The sequence below is a fragment of the Bos grunniens genome, chromosome 6 (assembly GCF_055505025.1).
Source record: "Bos grunniens cultivar Pamir isolate PY7600 chromosome 6, Bosgru_T2T1.0, whole genome shotgun sequence".
In the NCBI taxonomy this organism is placed as follows: Eukaryota; Metazoa; Chordata; class Mammalia; order Artiodactyla; family Bovidae; genus Bos; species Bos grunniens.
In genome coordinates this window covers 103,475,337-103,494,405 of record NC_141170.1, presented here as the reverse complement: position 1 = coordinate 103,494,405, position 19,069 = coordinate 103,475,337, and the positions used below count along the sequence as shown (strand labels likewise).

Below are 19,069 nucleotides of genomic sequence, written 5' to 3'. Positions count from 1 at the left end.
CTCCATCAGAGACCTAAGGTATGGTCACTAAAGTCACTGCCTTGGTTACCATGGAGAGAGAAGATTGTTTTACTTGCTGCAGCTACCAACTCCATCAGTCTGTTTTTCTGTCCATGCCACTTTGCCTTCCTCACTGCCAATCACCAGTCCTAATACTTCATCCATGAATACTTGCCTAATTCCTGCTGCCCATTGTGTAAACACTTCCACATGCCCTGCAGACACCCAGTGAGTCACTCTACAGTGGGAAGCTTTAGACAAGGATTAAGAGAGGGAGGCTGCATTAGAGCTTGATGTGCTTGTAGAGTGGAGAAGGCAATGGCACCCCACTCCAGTACTCTTGCCTGGAAAATCCCATGGACGGAGGAGCCTGGTGGGCTGCAGTCCATGGGGTCGCTAAGAGTCGGACACGACTGAGCAACTTCACTTTCACTTTTCACTTTCATGCATTGGAGAAGGAAATGGCAACCCACTCCAGTGTTCTTGCCTGGAGAATCCCAGGGATAGGGGAGCCTGGTGGGCTGCCATCTATGGGATCTCACAGAGTTGGACACCACTGAAGCGACTTAGCAGCAGCAGCAGCAGTGCTTGTATAGAAGAGTTGAAGCCCCAGCAGTTACTCTATGATAAAAACCTAGTAGCAATTCTGATCCCCTAAGGCTATTCACCCTCCTCCAGGGCTAGTTTCTGGAACTAGGTGAAGGTGAAGAAGTGTGTACTCAGCAAGACAAAAAGGTAAAAGTTTGCTTTCTTCCTCCTCCCACCCTCACTTTATCTGTTCCATGCCAAGAATCCTGACTGCATTGTACTCTGACCCAGTCGTCTGGATCAGTGTGTCCTTTGAGTTCATCTTTTCCTCTTTCTTCTCCAGTCAAAACCCCCAGTTGCCTAAGAGTCTGACACTAGAAGAAAATTTGATAAGCTTACATTAACCTTTTTAAGCTTACATTTACTTTTTAACCTTAAAGCTTTTGTTTGCTTTTTTGAGGAATATTTGTAATTAAAGAGGATGATTTCAGTGATCATATTTCAGATAGTGGATCAGAAAGATCCACGTTCTTTTCTGGTATCGGGTAGGTATCTGCTTTTCTGGTATTGGGTGCTGCTGCTGCTAAGTTGCTTTAGTCATATCTGACTCTGTGCGACCCCATAGACAGCAGCCCACCAGACTCCCCGGTCCCTGGGATTCTCCAGGCAAGAATACTGGAGTGGGTTGCCATTTCCTTCTCCAATTTTGGTATTGGGTAGGTGACAATTATATCTAAGGATGAGCTTCACCCTTTTACATGTCAAAGATATAAGGCATAATTAACCTTAACCTTGAGGTAATGATACTGTGTTACCCAGTATAGGGTTGAGGAGCAGGAACAGAGGGAAGAGTCATGTTAATAATTATACAAACAGAATTTATGGTAGCCTGTTTTTTTTTTTTTTTACATTTAATGAGTACTTCTTGTTCACTAGAATACCTATGGGCATGGTGATCCCTGGAGTTGGTAGCTGTACTGCAACATTTAAGTGATAATTTTTTTGTAGAAGCCTGGTGGGCTACAGTCCATGGGATCTCGAAGAGTCGGACAGGACTGAGCGACTTCACTCACTTTTTTTGTAGAAACCAAGATGACTAGGCCCCTGAGTATTTTAAAATCTTTAATTCCATTCATTTGCCTTTAATTTGTCATGATTAGGGGATTCTTATTGGAGAAGGAAATGGCAACCTACTCCAGTATTCTTGCCTGGAGAATCCCAGGGACAGAGGAGCCTAGTGGGCTGCAGTCTATGGGATCGCACAGAGTCAGACATGACTGAAGCAACTTAGCAGCAGCAGCAGACAATTCTTTCATTTAAGCAGAGCCTAGCTGACATATGTCTACTGTATCCATTCTTGCTTAGAAAACCCAACATGGTATTTTGACTAGATTGTAAAATCTTGAATTAAAGACTTCTAGTACTCAAAGCGGAGAAGGCACTGGCACCCCACTCCAGTACTCTTGCCTGGAAGATCCCATGGACGGAGGAGCCTGGTAGGCTGCAGTCCATGAGGTCGCTAGGAGTCAGACGAGACTGAGCGACTTCACCTTCACTTTTCACTTTCATGCACTGGAGAAGGAAATGGCAACCCACTCCAGTGTTCTTGTCTGGAGAATCCCAGAGATAGGGGAGCCTGGTGGGCTACCATCTCTGGGGTCACACAGAGTCGGACACGACTGAAGTGACTTAGCAGCAGCAGCAGTACTCAAAGACAAGAGGTTGCCCAAATGTATTTTCAAGCCTCTAAATAAGCTATTAGAGCACATTTATTTTAGAATTCAGTAGGTTCTCTCATAACAAATTAGGAAATTTACCTGATATTATAAACAAACTATCTGCATTAATTTTAAAAGAATTTAAAATACTCACCTCCACTGGCATATTCGAAAGCGCCTTATATTCTTTGGAGTGGACAATGGATATTGTATACGTTGCCTTTTTGTTGGGCTCATCAAAACAAGGGAAGGATTTCCTGGCATCTGTTGGTTCATGATCAGTGGCTGCTATGCTCCTTGGAAAGAAACACACAAACAAAATATATGTTGCCTCTTCTGACAGCCTCTATTCTTATAGAAAACAATCAACTATGTAATCAACTCTTGCATTTCTTAAAGCAAGTGTCCATCCAGAAATCTATCAAATAGTTGTCAAAGTCTTTACTGGAATTTTTAGGTTAACAAATGAAAATTCAGAAACTGCTTTGGGCATTTTATATGAATAGTTAAGTATTTTGGTCCCATAACTAAAAATCTGTGATGAGCAAAAATCAATCCAATTTATGTGCTATCCTTTCCATCCTACAGCTATCAAGTGACAAGTAGATAAACACAAAGCCAAACTCAAAGGCGTGCTTGTAGCTGTCCTTGTAAGTGTGAACAGCTGTGTTCTGTCATGGAGTAGAGGAGTATATTCTGGAGTCTACAGATCCTGTCCCTAATAGCACATTCTTTCTTACTTATGTTACACCAGGGACAAAACCCTTAGTTTCATTTCCATGCAAAGCAGTCCCTGAACAACCTCCCAGTGAAGCAACCTTTGTCCAGATTTAAAACCCTTTTTGGAAAGAGACAGTGTTCTTTTATGGCTCTAACTAGGCATATGCGTTATTAAACTAAAATGTTACTTTATAATCTTTCCATCATTTCAAAGTGGGACTATTTTTTTGAGTAATTGCTCAAAAAAAAATCAATGAATATATGCTTTTTATATGCAGTTATAGTACAGTAAGATTGTACATTTGCTCACTTGAAGACTAAGCAGAGTACAAAGTGTAAAATAGAAATGTTGACATATTCATTAATAATTTGTATAAGAAAAATATTTTGTGCTTCAGAATTCTCCAGGACTAATTGGAGGTATTTCATAGAGAATAACAAATTATTACATCCTTCATTCATCCAGTAAATATTTGTTGAACCCACTCTTTCATATTCAGACACACACACATTTACCAGGTATCATTCTACGTACTGAGGAAATAACAAAGAATAGATAGACAAGGAGAGTGATAAGAGCTGTGTAGGAAATAAAACAAGGGAAGTGACAGAGAATGACCCAGGAAAAGTGGTGGGCAATATTAGGTAGAATAGTCAGGGACAGTCTCTTGCAGTAAGTGATGAGAAAACCCCAGATAGGTGAAGATTAAGGAAAATATGTTTCTTTATGAACAACAAGTGCGTAGTTGCTAAAGTGGAAAAGAATTTACTGTGCTTGAGGACCTGAAAGATGTCCAGAGTAGCTGAAGTACAGGGAACTGGAGGGACTAAATGATCAGCAGAGGCCATGGTAAAAGTCTGCACTTTATTTGGATTCAAGGATGCAATATATACATAATTTATCTAAAAACTAATATGTCATAGGTCAACATTCATCTACAAGACATTAAAATATTTTTGAAGTTCCTTTAAAAACCCTCTGGATATAAAAATTACTTGTTAAAAACTTAGCCAAGAAAACTAATCTGTGAAAAATAAAACTGGAAAAAGGCTGTCTTTTGGGATACTATTGACTGACGGGGACAACTTTCTGGGATGATTGAAAAAAATCTATATTATGGGGTGTGATTAACAAAGATGTGTCCATTCCTCAAAATTCATTAAATTAGTTCCCATTAGATTTGTGCATTTAATATATATAAAATCTATCTTAAAATAACTGTAGATCAATATTCAGTTCCAGTAAGTAGATTTGGATTGTTGCAGTGATATGAATTAATGAAAAAACAAACTTTTCTGTGTTCTGAGCTTGAGCAAATGAAAAAAAAAAAAAAATGAAGATAACAGAAGGCAGGTTTCTCACTGTTGGGGAAGAGAGTTATAAATTTGTTTTAAAAAAGAAGGGAGACTAGACCTTGATACTGAACTGTAACTGAAGGATCTGTGTAAATTCAATGATTCTTTGGTAAATATGTAAATGGATATAAAAATATACAAGACATGTATTCCCTATCTTTGTCTGCTGAACAGGACTAGAAGAAATAACACACGTGTAGCAGTGAGCACTGGACAAGGAAATGGCAACCCACTCCATTGTTCTTGCCTGGAGAATCCCAGGGACGGGGAAGCCTGGTGGGCTTCCGTCTATGGGGTCTCGCAGAGTTGGACACGACTGAAGCGACTTAGCAGCCGCAGCAGCAGTGAGCACAACTAGTTCCCCTTCAGTTCAGTTCAGTCTCTCAGTCGTGTCCGACTCTTTGTGACCCCTTACCACTCTCCAATAAAAGGAACCAGAACAAGTCACAAAAATTATATCAATGCTGTGGTTTATGTTAGAAAATGTTCTGTACTTAAAAAATATATACTGAATGTGAAGAGGTAAAGAGAGACAATGTTGCAAATAGTCTAAAGAGAGAGACAGAGATGTGGGGCTGTGGGGAAGAGAAAATAGGACAAAAAGTAAACCATTGGTTGTGTTCCTACAATTCCTTGTATTATTGTTGTAACTTTCCTGTTAAGTTTAAAATTATTGCAAAACAGAAAGTTATCTAAAAAGTCCCAGTATTACTGATTAGTTTTTGTGATGATAACAGTTTAACTAGTCAATTGAAGTTTCTAACACCTGAGACTGTTAAGTGTTAGTAGCTCAGTCGTGCCCGACTCTTTGCGACCCCATGGACTGCAGCCCACCAGGCTCCTCTGTCCATGAGATTTTCCAGGCAAGGATACTGGAGTGGGTTGCCATTTCCTTCTCCAGGGGATTTTCCCAATCCAGGGATCGAACCTGGGTCTCCTGCACTGCAGGCAGATTCTTTACTGTCTGAGCTACAAGGGAAGTGTGAACCTCAAATACATCAGAACATATGGAAACCTATATACTTTCCCAGAGTACTGAGGGTTTATAATAAGATGCATTAGCTCCAACTCCACGTTTAGTCAGCTGCTTTTTTCTTCTGAATTCTTCTGGATTCTGATTTCTTTCTCAGACAAAAGAAAAGGAAAAGTTACCCTCTGCAAGAATGTTTCAGTTTAGTCATATCTCAGAAATAAGCCAGCCCACTAGTTTGGGAATATGAGAGAGAGAGAGAGACCGTGTGTGTGTGCACATGTGAGCATGTGCGTGTGCATGCACCTTCATGTGTGTGGGAGGTGACGTGATGAAGGAGTAGAATAATACTGTTCTAAGCAACAGCCATTGGGTAGATTTTCAAATACTTGGTTTCAGTGTCTGTGCTACAGTGTGTACTCCTAAGCATCTAAGAGAAAGAAGAATTTTCCATCCTTTAAAAGAGATTGTGCTTGGTTGTAGGGGAAAGATGCCTTATTAGATTACAGTACATCAGAGCCTACCTTTGGAAATGGAATGGGACGGTATTGGTGAGATCTCTGTGTGGTATGCTTGATCCATGTTGGTGGTCCTGTCAGCAAATGTTAATTACAGCAAGTCCCACTCAATCATAGTGATCTGGACTTACACTGGTATACATATAGTGACATTCATCAACCAGAAGGGCTACGAAATGTGGATTTTTGTTTGTTTGTTTTTTAAGTTCAGAGCCTATGTGATTTTATGGGGAAAACCCTCTTCTAAAAGTAAAAATTCCTAGATTCAATGGACAGTCATTCAGATAGGATCATTAGAAAACCATTAAGAAATCAGTGATCTTAAATGACACCTTGTACTAGTTGTGCTTAATATGTATCTGTAGGCCATTACATCCAAAAACAGGAACACGTTCTTCTCAAGAGTACATGCAATGTTCTTTAGGATGTAGTTAGGCCACAAAACAAGTCTAAACAAATTTAAGAGGACAGAAATTATATCAAGCATTTTTTCTGACTACAGCATTATGAAACTATAGGTATCATTTACAGGAATAAGAATGAGAAAAAAACACAAACAGGTGGAGACTAAAAAACATGCTACTAAAAAACCCCCAATATTTCAATCAGGAAATCAAAGAGGAAATCAGAAAATACCTTGAGACAGTGAAAATAAAAACTATCTAAAGTCTATGGGATATAGCAAAAACTGTTCTAAGAGAGAAGTTTATAGAAACACATGCCTGCCTCAAGAAACAAGAAAAGTCTCAAATAAACAACCTGAAAGAAAAAGAACAAACAGAGCCCAATGTCAGTGAAAGAAGGAAATAATAAAGATGGAAAGGAAATAAATAGAACCTAAAAATATAGAAAAGATCAAGAAAACCAAGAGCTGTTCCTTGGAAAGATAAACAAAATTTATAAATGTTTAGCCAGATTCACCAAGAAAAAGAGAGAGGACACAAATTAACAAAGTAAGAAATGAAAGAAGAGAAATTATAACCAATATAACAGAGATTAAAAAACATGAGAGAATATTATGAACAGCTATAAAGCATAAAGCAATAAATTGGACAACCTAGAAGAAATGGATAAATTTCTAGAGACATACAATCTTCCAGACTGAATCAGGAACAAATAGTCTGAACAGACTAAAAAAACTCCTGGCAAACAAAAATCCAGGACTAGACAGCTTCACAGGGGAATTCTACCAATATAGAATATATATATATATATATACATATATATATACATATACATATATATACATATATATATAAATAGAATATTCTCAAAATATTCTAAAAAAATTAAAGAGGAGGGAACACTTCCAAATTCATTCCACAAAGCCAGCATTAATTTGATACTGAAAATAGGCAAAAACAGTACAAAAAAGAAAATTATAAGCCAATATCTCAGATGAATATAGATACAAAAATCCGCAACAAAATATTAGCAAACTGAATTCAACAATAAATTAAAAAGATTAGACACCATCATAAAGTAGGATTTATTCTAGGGATGGAAGGATGGCTCAAGATCCATAAATCAATCAATGTGATACACCACATTGACAACAGGAATACAAAAAATACAAATAATAAATGTTGGTAAGGATGTGGAGAAAAGGGAACTCTGGTAAGACTTGGGAGGGAATGTAAATTGGTACAGTCACTATGGAAAGCAGTATGGAGGTTCCTCAAAACAATAAAAATAGAACTACCATATGTTCCAGTAACTTCAGTCCTGGGTATTTATCTGGAAAAAAAGTGAAAACACCAGTTCGAAAAGATAGATGCACTTCAATGTTCATAGCCAAGATATGGAAACAGCCTAAGAGTCATCAACAAATGAGTGGATAAAGATGATGTAGTGTGTGTGGATACAGTGAATGTTGTTCAACCGTTAAAAAGGATGAGAGCCTACTATTTGCAACAACAAATACAACAAAACAGAAACAGACTCACAGATACAGAGAACAAACTAGTGGTTACCAGAGGGAAGAGGGAAGCAGGGAGAGGCAAGACAAGGGTAGGGGATTCAGAGGTGTAAACCACTATGAATAAAACAGGCTCTCAGGATATATTGTACAGCACAGGGAATATAGCCAATATTTTATAGTAACTTTACATGGAGTATAATCCATAAAAATATCGAATCTCTATACTATAAACCTGAAACTAATATTATAAATCAAGTATTCTTCAGTTTTTTAAAAAGACCCTATTTGTATATGCTAAATTCCACCAGAGTTACTAAAGTTTTCTAAATATATGCAAATTTGAAAACAATGTGTATGAGCTAGCCGTACAAAACCATTTCGGACAATGACTTCTTTGGAGAGGTTTTATTTAGCAATAAAAGCTTCTTTTTAAAATTAGATGAATTGTTTTGCAAATTTAATGGAAAAAGCCTGGCTAATCACAGTATGTTTAGGAGTAACTCTTGGGTATGTCCTGAATAATTATAATACTAGGCAAATGTGCTGAGGTAAAGCGTTTTTCTACAGGGGCCTCTCCACGTCATGTTAATAAGTCACTTACTAGACCCAGCCCATTAAAAATATAATTCTGTGTTGCTTGTTAGTTTTACAAAAAGGAAGGCATTCCTCTGACTTCTCTGAGTGCGTGAGATTAAGGTAACCTCAGAGAAAGCTGAAGGGAGAGGAAGTGACGATGCAAGCACCAAGCCGTTCACTTGGAATCAACTTAAAACAACTGCTTGACTGCCTCATGAATCATCTGGCACACTGTTTCCAATGAAGACTCTCAGGCTACGTTCAGTTGTTTAATAACTTGAGCCAGCAAATGAACAGCAAGGTCTGGGTGAAAACTTAAACAAAGGACTTCTGATGCAGGTGAGGCCGCCACAACTAAGTATCATTGCAGACTTAGTACAGGGTTCCAGAGTTAAGTACGGGAGCTGATTGGTGCAAAACAACCCATTTAGATTATTATCCAGACTCCAACCTATTTTTATGGTGGTTTGAACCAGTTAATTATTTTAATTTATTTGCCAACAGCTCTTTTTCTAAGTGGAGGATACTCAAGTAAAATTTCTTTTTGTTTCCTTGCTTCCGACATAAAGGAAATTACTATGCATCCTGCAACAAGTAAACAAGGCCTCCCCCCACCCCGCCCCCACCAAATCTGTTCTTTATTGATAATGGGCATACCCATAACTTGATGTATCAATCTAAGAATATAATGACTAAACTGACATACAGTTAAAATTTTAAGATCAGAACTACAGTGAGGATACATATCCATGTGTGAGGATATCACACACATACACACGCACCCTTAATTATGACCATCCCACTGATTTCTTTTCTGCCATGTTTCCACTTAACTCTTACATCTTTATCCCAAGTCCTAACCTTGTGCTTCAGATTTATTTATGCAGATGCCTTCTAGACATCTCTTCCTAGATATGTAACATTCAGCACATCTGACACCAAACTCATGACCTCCCCTTCTAAACCTGGTTCTTCTATTTCTAATATCAGTGAAAGGTGGGCTATCAGATCAGACTTCTGGAGCATCCTTGATCTGTAACTTTAACTCATCTCTTCCCCATAGCCAGTTAGTCTGCCAATCCTGACTATGTTTCTCCAGACCGTTTCCTTCATTGTATTCTCTTCTGTCTGTCCTGAAGTCACTGTCCTACCTGATCCTTATCTCTTTCCTGGATACCTGCAGTTTCTCTCATATACTCATGTATAGATTTAGTTCTTTTCTCCCCGTGTAAATAGTCATGGGTTAACCTTTTCTGCATAATGCTTTTCATTAATTAATTATCCTTACTTTTTTTCCCAATGGGTTTTCCAGACTTATCTCTAGATAGCATCTTCAAATAAACCTCTCCTACAAAGGTATTTCTTCTTCTTAATCTGCTTTTTTGATGTAGTGCCTTTCCTTTCTGCCTGCTTTTTACATTACTTGTCACTGCCTATTGAAATCCCACCATTACATCAAAATTCAGCTTCAATCCCAGAAATACTGTTGTTTTTCAGTCGTGTCCGACTCTCTGCAACCCCATGGACTGCAGCACGCCAGGCTCCCCTGTCCTTCACTGTCTCCCACAGTTTGCTCAAACTCATGTCCATTGAGCCAGTGATGCTGTCTGTCTCATCCTCTGCCAAAACCCCAGAAAACCCAAACTGAAAACTGTCCTTCTTTTAAGTTCTTGTTGTAATTCCTATCAATTCCAATGATTCTCAGTCCTTAAAGTATGAAGATGACATTCCTAAGTCAAAAAAAGAGATTTTACCAGCTCCTCTTGCCTTTGACATGAGATGGGGAGAAAAAGAACCAGAAGAAGTTTTCCATGCTTAGTGGGAAAGTGAAGGTGTCATTGGTGGAAACTGGATTCCTCTACAGGAAAGAAGCTGTGGTGATGGATCCCAATATTTGCCAGAGCATGCTAGTCATGTGACAGTCTACATGAAAATGCTTCTATATATTCATTCAATAATAGTTAAGTTCTCTCTGTGGGCTAGGTTGTGAACAAGAGACACACAGAGACCCTACTCTCAGGGACCACGGAAGATTCCACAGTCATGTGGTTGGGAAACGGCATACTGTGGCAGCTTCTAGAGGTTTGTCATGAACTTTATCATATAAAAGTCTCTGAAGAGTCCCACCATTAAAAAAAAAATCATTTTGTATTCAGTATTATTTCCCAAACAACCTTGGCCACAGAATAACTCCTCTGCTTTTTTCTGGCAATATCTATGAATACCTTCATGCAACTAGAACTCTGTGGAACTGATAATTAGGAAATGCTGTATAAGAGCAATCCAGATGTAGAGAAGGAAATGCTGAACCTTCGAGAGAAGGGAATGTTGTTATGTACTTTGGAGATGTGAGTAGAGGGGAACTCTGACAAGAGAATAACTGGGAATTCTACATAACTGTTGAGAGTGTTAAGACGGTTTAGTGGTGTGGGCAGGAAATCATTCCAAAGATTTCAATCCTTTGAAGTGGTTTTCCTCAGACCCAAAGGAACAGACCAGACGGTAGAAAAAGTGGCTGTCAAGTTTCTCAAACTTTCTCCGCCCAAGCCTCACTACAACTCTGTCCCCAGTGAGATGGTATGGTTATTATAGCTAGGGAACTCTGAACTGGTTCTACCTTCTTCTCCAAGTCTCCATTTGCCTCTGAATTTTGACAGAAAGAAGCTCAGATAGTTGTCTCCTTTCTGTGAAGTCCAAGTCTCAGTTGTATTTACAGAAATCAAGTAATTTTGGTTACTATTGAGTGCACTTAGTTTAGTTTGCACTGTGGTTCCAACAGTAATATCCCATACCACACATACTCAATCCCAGAGTTAATTTTACGATAAGGCAGAAAAGCTAGAAAATATAATCTTGACAGTATACATAAAAATGTATTGCTCTGATGGCATTTGAAACTGTATGAGCATCAAATATTACAAAGTTCACTATATGATATGAAAAAGAATGCTGCTATTCCCCCTGAACTCACTGTTGTGGCTCTTCTCTGCATTTTGTAGATGAAACCCACTGGAGACCTGCATTGTCAAAACGTTATTCACAAGCTTGAAAGAAAACAATACATTTTTCTCATATGCTTGAAATATTTCATAATAAGAAAAACAAAAAGTATTCCATTGAGCCTAAATGAGGTTACCGAGTATGTGCCAGAATCGTTCCAAAACTATGAATGCAGTACAGAACTGGCTGCATCCTGTGTAATGTGAGAGCCTCAACTGCTACCAATGAAAACAGACAAACTCGAGGACACCAGTCCTCCAAGGGAGCCTAACTGACCACTGGCCTTCCCCCACCTTGCTGTCACTTAGTATTTCAGAGTATTTTCTCAACTAAAACAGCTAAGTTTCAAAACATCAGCTCTCAAGTGTATATTTTATCATAAAATTAACTCATATGGTAAAATAATCCAAAGAGTTATACTTATGAAATACATAACAGAAACTTATGAATGGAACCGTGTTCCTTATTTTTTGCCTTCCTATAGTGTATAGAATTTTTATAAAGTATTTTGATGGCTTTACTCAGATGCAATTTTTGTTGTTTTCACAACCCAAGAAGCAGTTTTAAACTCTTAGCAATAATCATTTAAAAGTTTTGACTTGTTTTCACTTTACACTAACAGATTTTTAGAATCTCTTGAAGGTAGATATTCTTTAAAGGTAGATATATCTTTAGATATTCCTTTTCCTCTACCAAATTGCAAACACTTAAATCATTTTATTGTTAGAGAAATAGGTACTTTATTGTTTGTGAAAATGTAATTTGGAACATATTTGTGAAAGTCAGTTTGGAGATACATACATATACATAAGTACATGCACATGTGTTATATGTGTGTAGATGTGTGTATATACACACATGCATATGCTCATACATATTTTGAGCCAATTTCCTAAGAATTTTCCTGTAGAAATATGAGAAAATATTATTCCTAGTTTTTTAAAAGGCTGTTTACTACATTTTATAGGTGTTTATAGGTAAAAAAGTGGGAGCAATTTAAGCACCCAAATCTAATGGGAAAGTTGAATAAATTACATTATATTCATATCATGGACTATCATGTATCCGTTAAGTCATTTGCAGAAAAACACCAAATAACATGGTAAAGTGTTGATATATTGTAAAAACATGTTATACAACACTATATAAAGCATAATAATGCTATGTATGTGTCCAGAAAAAAATGACTAGAAAACTATCTGCCTAAATACTAACAATTACTGTACTTGAGTGATGGGGTTATAGATGGATTTTTTTTCTTATAATTTTTTTGCTTCTCGAGTTTTCTGTAGTGAATGTCTCATTAATATATTTTATGAAATAACTAACCAAAATAAATGTTACAAGTTTCTTGACATATTTATACTTTGACCCAGCAATTTTATTTTTCAGACTACATCCTAATATAAGGAAATACACTGTAAGTACACTTACAGATGTACTTAGAGCTTTGTTCTTTCTGACTTGTTTATAGTAATAAAATACTGGAATCTACTCAAATGTCTAGCATTAGTGAATTGGTTTTAAAAAATAACAATGCATTCATGCAATGGAATATTGCTCAGTCTTTAAAATCAGATTCTTGAAAATATTTAATAAATGGAAATGCTTACAATATATTCAGTTAAAAGGCATATGGATAGAGAGATAAGTAGAGATAATTTAATTACAATTTTGATTACCTAAAAAAATTAGAATATCCATTAGCATGTTAACAGGGCTTACCAATGGATGGTGAAATTATTTATACGTTCTTTTGATTTCCCTTTTTATAATTTCTATGCTTTCAACATTTGTAATTTTTATAAACAGAAAAATATGTAAATAATAAAGAAACTTTATTCTATAGTGTATAGAATTGTTTTATTGCTAGTAATATTAATATATGCTATCTATATAAACATCCCTCCAAATATTTTTTCAAACTATCATTTCTAGTCTACTCAGTTTAATACTATACCACACAATAAGAATGTTGAAATATTTTATTGTAATCCCTTGGTCTTTCTGATAAACAGCAGGTAGCATTTTGACCTAAAGATTTGCTTTGCTCTATAAAATGCTTCAAACAACATAGGGATATTCAGAGGGCTGGCCTTAAACTTTCTCTAAACAGTGACATAAGGTTTCTTTTTTTTTTTTTTTAGAATATAAATACTTTTTATTGTATATACCAAGTTTGATTGAGTGTCAAAGATTTGCTTGTACGTTTTTAGTTGCCAACTTTAGTTTGAGTTGCCAAATTTTAAGGTTTCTCCATTCTTCACTTGTTCAGAATCTAAGTAGGTAAAAGTCAAAACAGTTTCAAGTTCAGTGGTGCCTCAGGTGTAACCTTCCTCTTCTGATGCAAGAACCATACCCACAGGGTGAAGTTTTTTTAATTCATTGAGAGAGTTTATGTCTTTGACATAGCTCTAAGTAATGGCCTCTGACTAAACGAAAGACAAGTAACTATTTGTCTCAGGGAATGCAAATATATATATACAGGTGTACTTGGAGGGCTCTTTGTGTGGGGATATTTTTATGTCTTTAATTGCTTGATATATCTTTTTTGTCACAAAAGACTGAGCATAACTACTGCATACTGCATGATAGATAATAAGCCCAAAGATTTATCCATGTGCTGCTACTGATGCATGGACTCAATGAGTATTTATTGAGTAAAACATAGTTCTGGCCATTTGAGATAAAAAAGACACAGCTGTTCCTTTCTTAAGTGAAAACACAAAGACAGTTACATGAATTTTATATACTCTTTTTCAATGTTTAGTCTCCAATAAAACAAAAAATTATAATTGATATTTAGTGATTTTCACTTAAATTTAGTATGATATCATTTTAAAAGTTCAGCTTAAAATCATTGCCATATAACCCACAAATATCACCAGTGAAAGTTACCAAAAACATATTTTTAAAGGTTCAGGTAGTTTATATAAATATTAAGGATAAAATGCAGTATATTATGATTTTTCCTGATGAAAAGAAGGACTTACACTGATTTTTTGGACTCCGTGCAGCTCATTCAATAGTTTCAAATTTTGTGATAGGCTTTGAAAATACAACAGGGCAAGAGTTTTTGCTTCCCAGAGGAACAGGCAGAAATGAAGTCAGGTTTAGATAAAGATCAGACCATGAAAATAATTGAAAGGTGAAAAGAGAAAAGGAAAGGAAGAGAAACGGAAAGCAAAGATAAAAGCTTTGGAAGAACAAAGCAAAAAAATTTTTGTTTACTTGGTTTGTCCTTTCTCCACGTATGTCGTTCTGTAAAATCCCACGAGCGAGCCGTTCAGCCAGCCGGCGAACTCCAGGATCAGGTGGTAGGGACCCTCGCCAGTGTTGGGCTCAAGCTCTTCTTCTGCTTCCACCACCACATACTCCTGCTTCTTGTATTCGAAGCACTGCCTGACTTGAACCTGCTCCCCAGACGGCCTCCTCAGCACCGGGAGCTTGGTGATCCTCGTCTCCCGGAGATGTAGCCACAGGTACCGGGTGGATGAGCTCACGTTGATGGAGATGTCCACGCTGCCCGTGTACGTGTCCTCCTCCATCAGCGGCTTCACCTCCAGGTTGTAGTGCACTGGTTTGATGAAGTCCGGCAGCCTGAAGTCTTTCCAGCCTCCGCTTTCATCCTCACTGGCAGGGCAGACCCCCTGGTCCTCTGGAGGGCTGGTAACGGGAGGCAGGTGGGAAGGAGCCTGGGTCGTGCCCTGGGTCGTGCCCTGGGTCATGCCCTCTGTAGAGTCACATGATCTGGTCAGACCCACAGAAAGTCCTACTATTAATCCGACAGCCACCACCACTGCGCAGATAATGGCCACATGTTTCGTCTTAATGCAGTATCTCTTAGAGCCTTCCCAAGATGATCTCTCCTCCAAGATCATTTTTGTTTCCAAAGTCAAATGTTACACATGGAAGGATGTTAAATTTAACTAACTAACGTCAGCAGTCCTTTTCCAGTTGGAAGTAATTGCCTGGCTTGGCAGCCTGCTTTCGCCTTTCGCAAACCTCTCTGTGGCTTCTTGCGTCTTTTCCTCTCCCTTCACGTTCCCACTAGCCACTCCAGGATGAATGTGGAAACAAGGGGGTGGAGTAAGGACTCCAGAAGAGGGGCTGAGCGGGAGGAAGAAGACTGACGAAAATATTGTCACGGCTCCTCTTATAAACAACGCATCCCTCACCCCACCCCTCCTGCACCGGAGTGAGTTAAATATAAAACAGGGCTTAGCTTATCAGCCAAGGGGAGGATGATCTTTTGCCAAAGCTCTGTCAGCAGCTTTCAGGGAGAGAGCATTTGGGAAAGAGGTGTGCTTGTGATAGAAAAATTCAACCTTTGCCACTGAGTCTATTGTGTGCACAATCTCTCACTCCTAATCAAAAGGCTTCTTGAATTTCAGCTATTTTTCAGGTAACTTGCTAAAGAAGCTATGTTTTCTTTTCATTTATTTTTTTTCCCTCATGTAAGCATTCAGATTCTGCCTTTTGCCACTGGAATTCGGTGCTCAGTATGATACATAAATTCAGGGACCATGTAAGTACTCAGTAAATATTTGTTGAATTGGTGGATTAACAAAACATGGCCAGGTCACCATAAATCAGTTGATGCTGGATAAAAGAGAGAAGGAAACATAAGATTAATCAAGGCAATACTGGAGCTGAAATGCATAAAAAGAAAGAGAAAGGGAATCGGTTGAAAGGACAGAAGGAAAAGGAAGGTAAACTTGTTAGCTTAGATAACTAAACTATGTTAAACAGATAGTCTGGTCTCAGTGACATTGAATTCTTTAAATATGGTAGATGACTTCCCTAGTGGCTCAGACGGTAAAGCCTCTGCCTACAATGCGGGAGACCCGGGTTCGATCCCTCGGTCGGGAAGATCCCCTGGAGAGGGAAATGGCAACCCACTCCAGTACTCTTGCCTGAAAAATCACATGGATGGAGCCTGGTTGGCTACTGTCCATAGGGTCACAGAGAGTCCGACATGACTGAGCGACTTCACTATCTCCTATCTATGGTACATGACATTTGGAGCAGATTCCAGATGCAAAACTTGGCCTTTTAGAAAGATCTATTATCTGCCCAAACCTATTGCTTATATACAAAAAGGTCAAGATGATGGAAATCACAATAATTGACTCCCATTGTTGTGAGTACCTAAGATGTATATACACCCAAGCCTTCTCTAATAGTAACAGTACAATCATAAATATAAAACTTTGAGAGCTTTCTACATGCCAGGCAGTGTATTAGGTACTTTAAAGAAGATCTGTCTTACCAACAACTCCATAAGATTGGTACTATTATGATGCCCATTTTAGAGACAGAAAGACTGACATTCAAAGAGATTAAGTCATTTGCTCAAGGTCACAGAATTGGAGTTAGAACTCAGGCTGTATGAGTCTAAAATCCAAATAACTAATTATACTGCCTCTCTTTTCTGAAGAGGAAATAAGAGTGGTAAATAACTATGAAAAACTTGGTCAGTATTTCCCAACATGCAATCCATGGATAGTAGCAGATATACTTGCAAAGCAGGCAATGCTGGGGAAGATAAAGTTAAGAACATTCTTTCATTACCTTCCATTCTTACAGGGCCTCCAGTTTGCATTACCATCACACGATGAGTCTCCCAGACAGCATACACTATTGAGTGATTTCCTTTAGTTAACGAGAAAGCTTTGTTTGGTGAGGTACCTTTGGGGCAGTCTTGAAGGTCTTGTGTTCCTTGAACACACTCTGAGGGTCTTATGTTCCACACTCTGAGAAATGCTACCTTAAACGATTCCAAATTATAAACACACGGAAAAAGAAGATTTTAAGAATGAAAGGGTCCATTTTGCTCTGTACATTTCTATTGTTTTCATAAAAATAGTAGTAAAAGAAAGAGGAGAAGGTATATTTTTCTAAATTATAGGGACATCTTGTTATTTATTTCACATTCTGAAGCAGTCCTAAACTTTTAAAATTATAGTCTGTTTAGCTTTGGTAAGTCAACTTCCTGAATTTTAGGCTTAAAAAAAAATCCCTTTTTTTAATCAGAAAGATCATCTGATGTTTCACTAAATGTTTCAGAAACATTTTGATGTGTTCTCCATAAATTAAAAGGAAGATGTAGAATAAATTTATCTCAGCATAATGACTGAAAATAAGGAAAAACAGTTGGAAGGATGTACATAAAATTATATTAAACTGGAAGCATTTAAAAAAAAATCTCAGCTAAACTCTTAAACTCAGCTAAAACTCTTAATCTTGTCTAGAAAGATAGCAATCTTATCTCCATCTTATTTGGGCTCAGCTGAACAAAGAAGATAATAGACTTTTGAAATAAGGTACACTTCAGGGGAATTGAGAATGACCACCTGAAATCAAGTATCTCGGGGTTCCCTGGTGGCTCAGTGGTAAAGAATCTGCCAGCCAGTGCAGGAGCCACAGGAGATGTGGGTTTGATCCCTGGATCAGGAAGATCCCCTGAAGAAGGAAATGGCAACCCACTCCAGTATTCTTGCCTCATAAATCCCATGGACAGAGGAACCTGGTGGGCTACAAGTCCATGGGGTCACAGAGTAGGAAAAGACAGCACACAAACACCCAACATTTCTCCTACTTTGCCTGAAATTCCACCATAAGGAATTCATTATTTAAATGCATTTTTTTTTGTTAGAAGAAATAAAATAATTTAAATCCACATAGTGTGTCTGCATACATCCATAAACTTTTAGTCTAAGGCCCAGTTCTGGCCACAACATCTTACTAGTACCAGCCTAAAAGAGCTGCCTACACCCACTGAAGGGCTCCACATCTTACCCACATCAGCATATTAGGGGTGCCTGATGTGCCTGATGTGATCGAGATAAAGTGTCCAGCCAGGCAAATTGAAGTAGCAGAGCCAACAAGTGCACTAAACACATTTAGGGTCAATACACTAGGGTTTACCAAATATAAAGCCCCAGCTTTCATAATTAGTAACGCTGCACTTTGCTGCAGCAGTGCCTGCTGACCTTCCTCTCCCTGACCCTGGGATGTGGAGTCTGTGGCAGGAGACTCTTGATCTTGAAAGCCCTTGTTCCAGATCCAATCCACAGTGAAGGTCAAGGTAGCCACTAGCAGGACAGAGAGAATCTACTCCTGCAATAAGATCAACAAACCATCATCGGCACTCACCTAGATTAAACAATTTATATTGACTAATGTTGTGTCAGAGTCTTCATTACATATAATTAATTTGAAAAGGCTACCTCTAGTCAGTTTCCATTTAGGTTCAAGCCAGTGGAGTGAATGAATGCACAGCTGTTCATTGTTGACCCTAGATCACACTATCCCTCCTCTATAGCTTTTGACAATGGGTGTTATCAGCTTGTATCCCAAGTACAAATCCAATCTTCCAAATATGACCTCAATAAATGTTCATTGATTGCTTGTTGAATAAACAAATGAATGGATAAATAAAAAATGAGGAAAAAGACTCCAAGAATACAGAATGGGAAAGGTCAGTGGGTATAACATAGCAGAAATGTTGAGATAAACTCAGTTCAAATTCCAAGAATGACTGTAAGGGAATTCCTTGGAGGGGAGGGCTTGAAAAACATTCCTGACCTTGAGAAGATGAGCAACTTCTTGGCTAATTCCTTCCCGCAGCAGGTAGATTGATGCAAGAGTCTCAATACTGAATCATGCTTAGTTGTTCAGTCATGTCCACCTCTTCATGACTCCATGGTCTATAGCCCACCAGGCTCCTCTGCCCATGGAATTCTCCAGGCAAGAATAC

The 19,069-nt window shown here is 38.1% G+C and overlaps 1 protein-coding gene and 1 long non-coding RNA gene across 20 annotated transcripts in view; one reads left to right on the top strand and one right to left on the bottom strand.

Annotated features, from left to right (window-relative positions):
• ENPEP (glutamyl aminopeptidase) overlaps positions 1–17,508 on the bottom strand; it is an 81,489-nt gene extending 63,981 nt beyond the window's left edge. Inside the window, exons 1-2 of the mRNA XM_086407053.1 lie at positions 14,539–17,508; positions 2,401–2,542 (exon numbers count right to left, since the gene is read on the bottom strand). Of these exons, the coding sequence (XP_086263179.1) occupies positions 2,401–2,542; positions 14,539–15,188 (792 nt within the window). The 5' untranslated portion in view covers positions 15,189–17,508. The remainder of the gene's footprint in view (positions 1–2,400; positions 2,543–14,538) is intronic.
• Positions 1–19,069, top strand: part of LOC147371137 (uncharacterized) — a 125,468-nt gene that overhangs the window by 98,254 nt on the left and 8,145 nt on the right. The gene's annotated exons all lie outside the window — the stretch shown is intronic.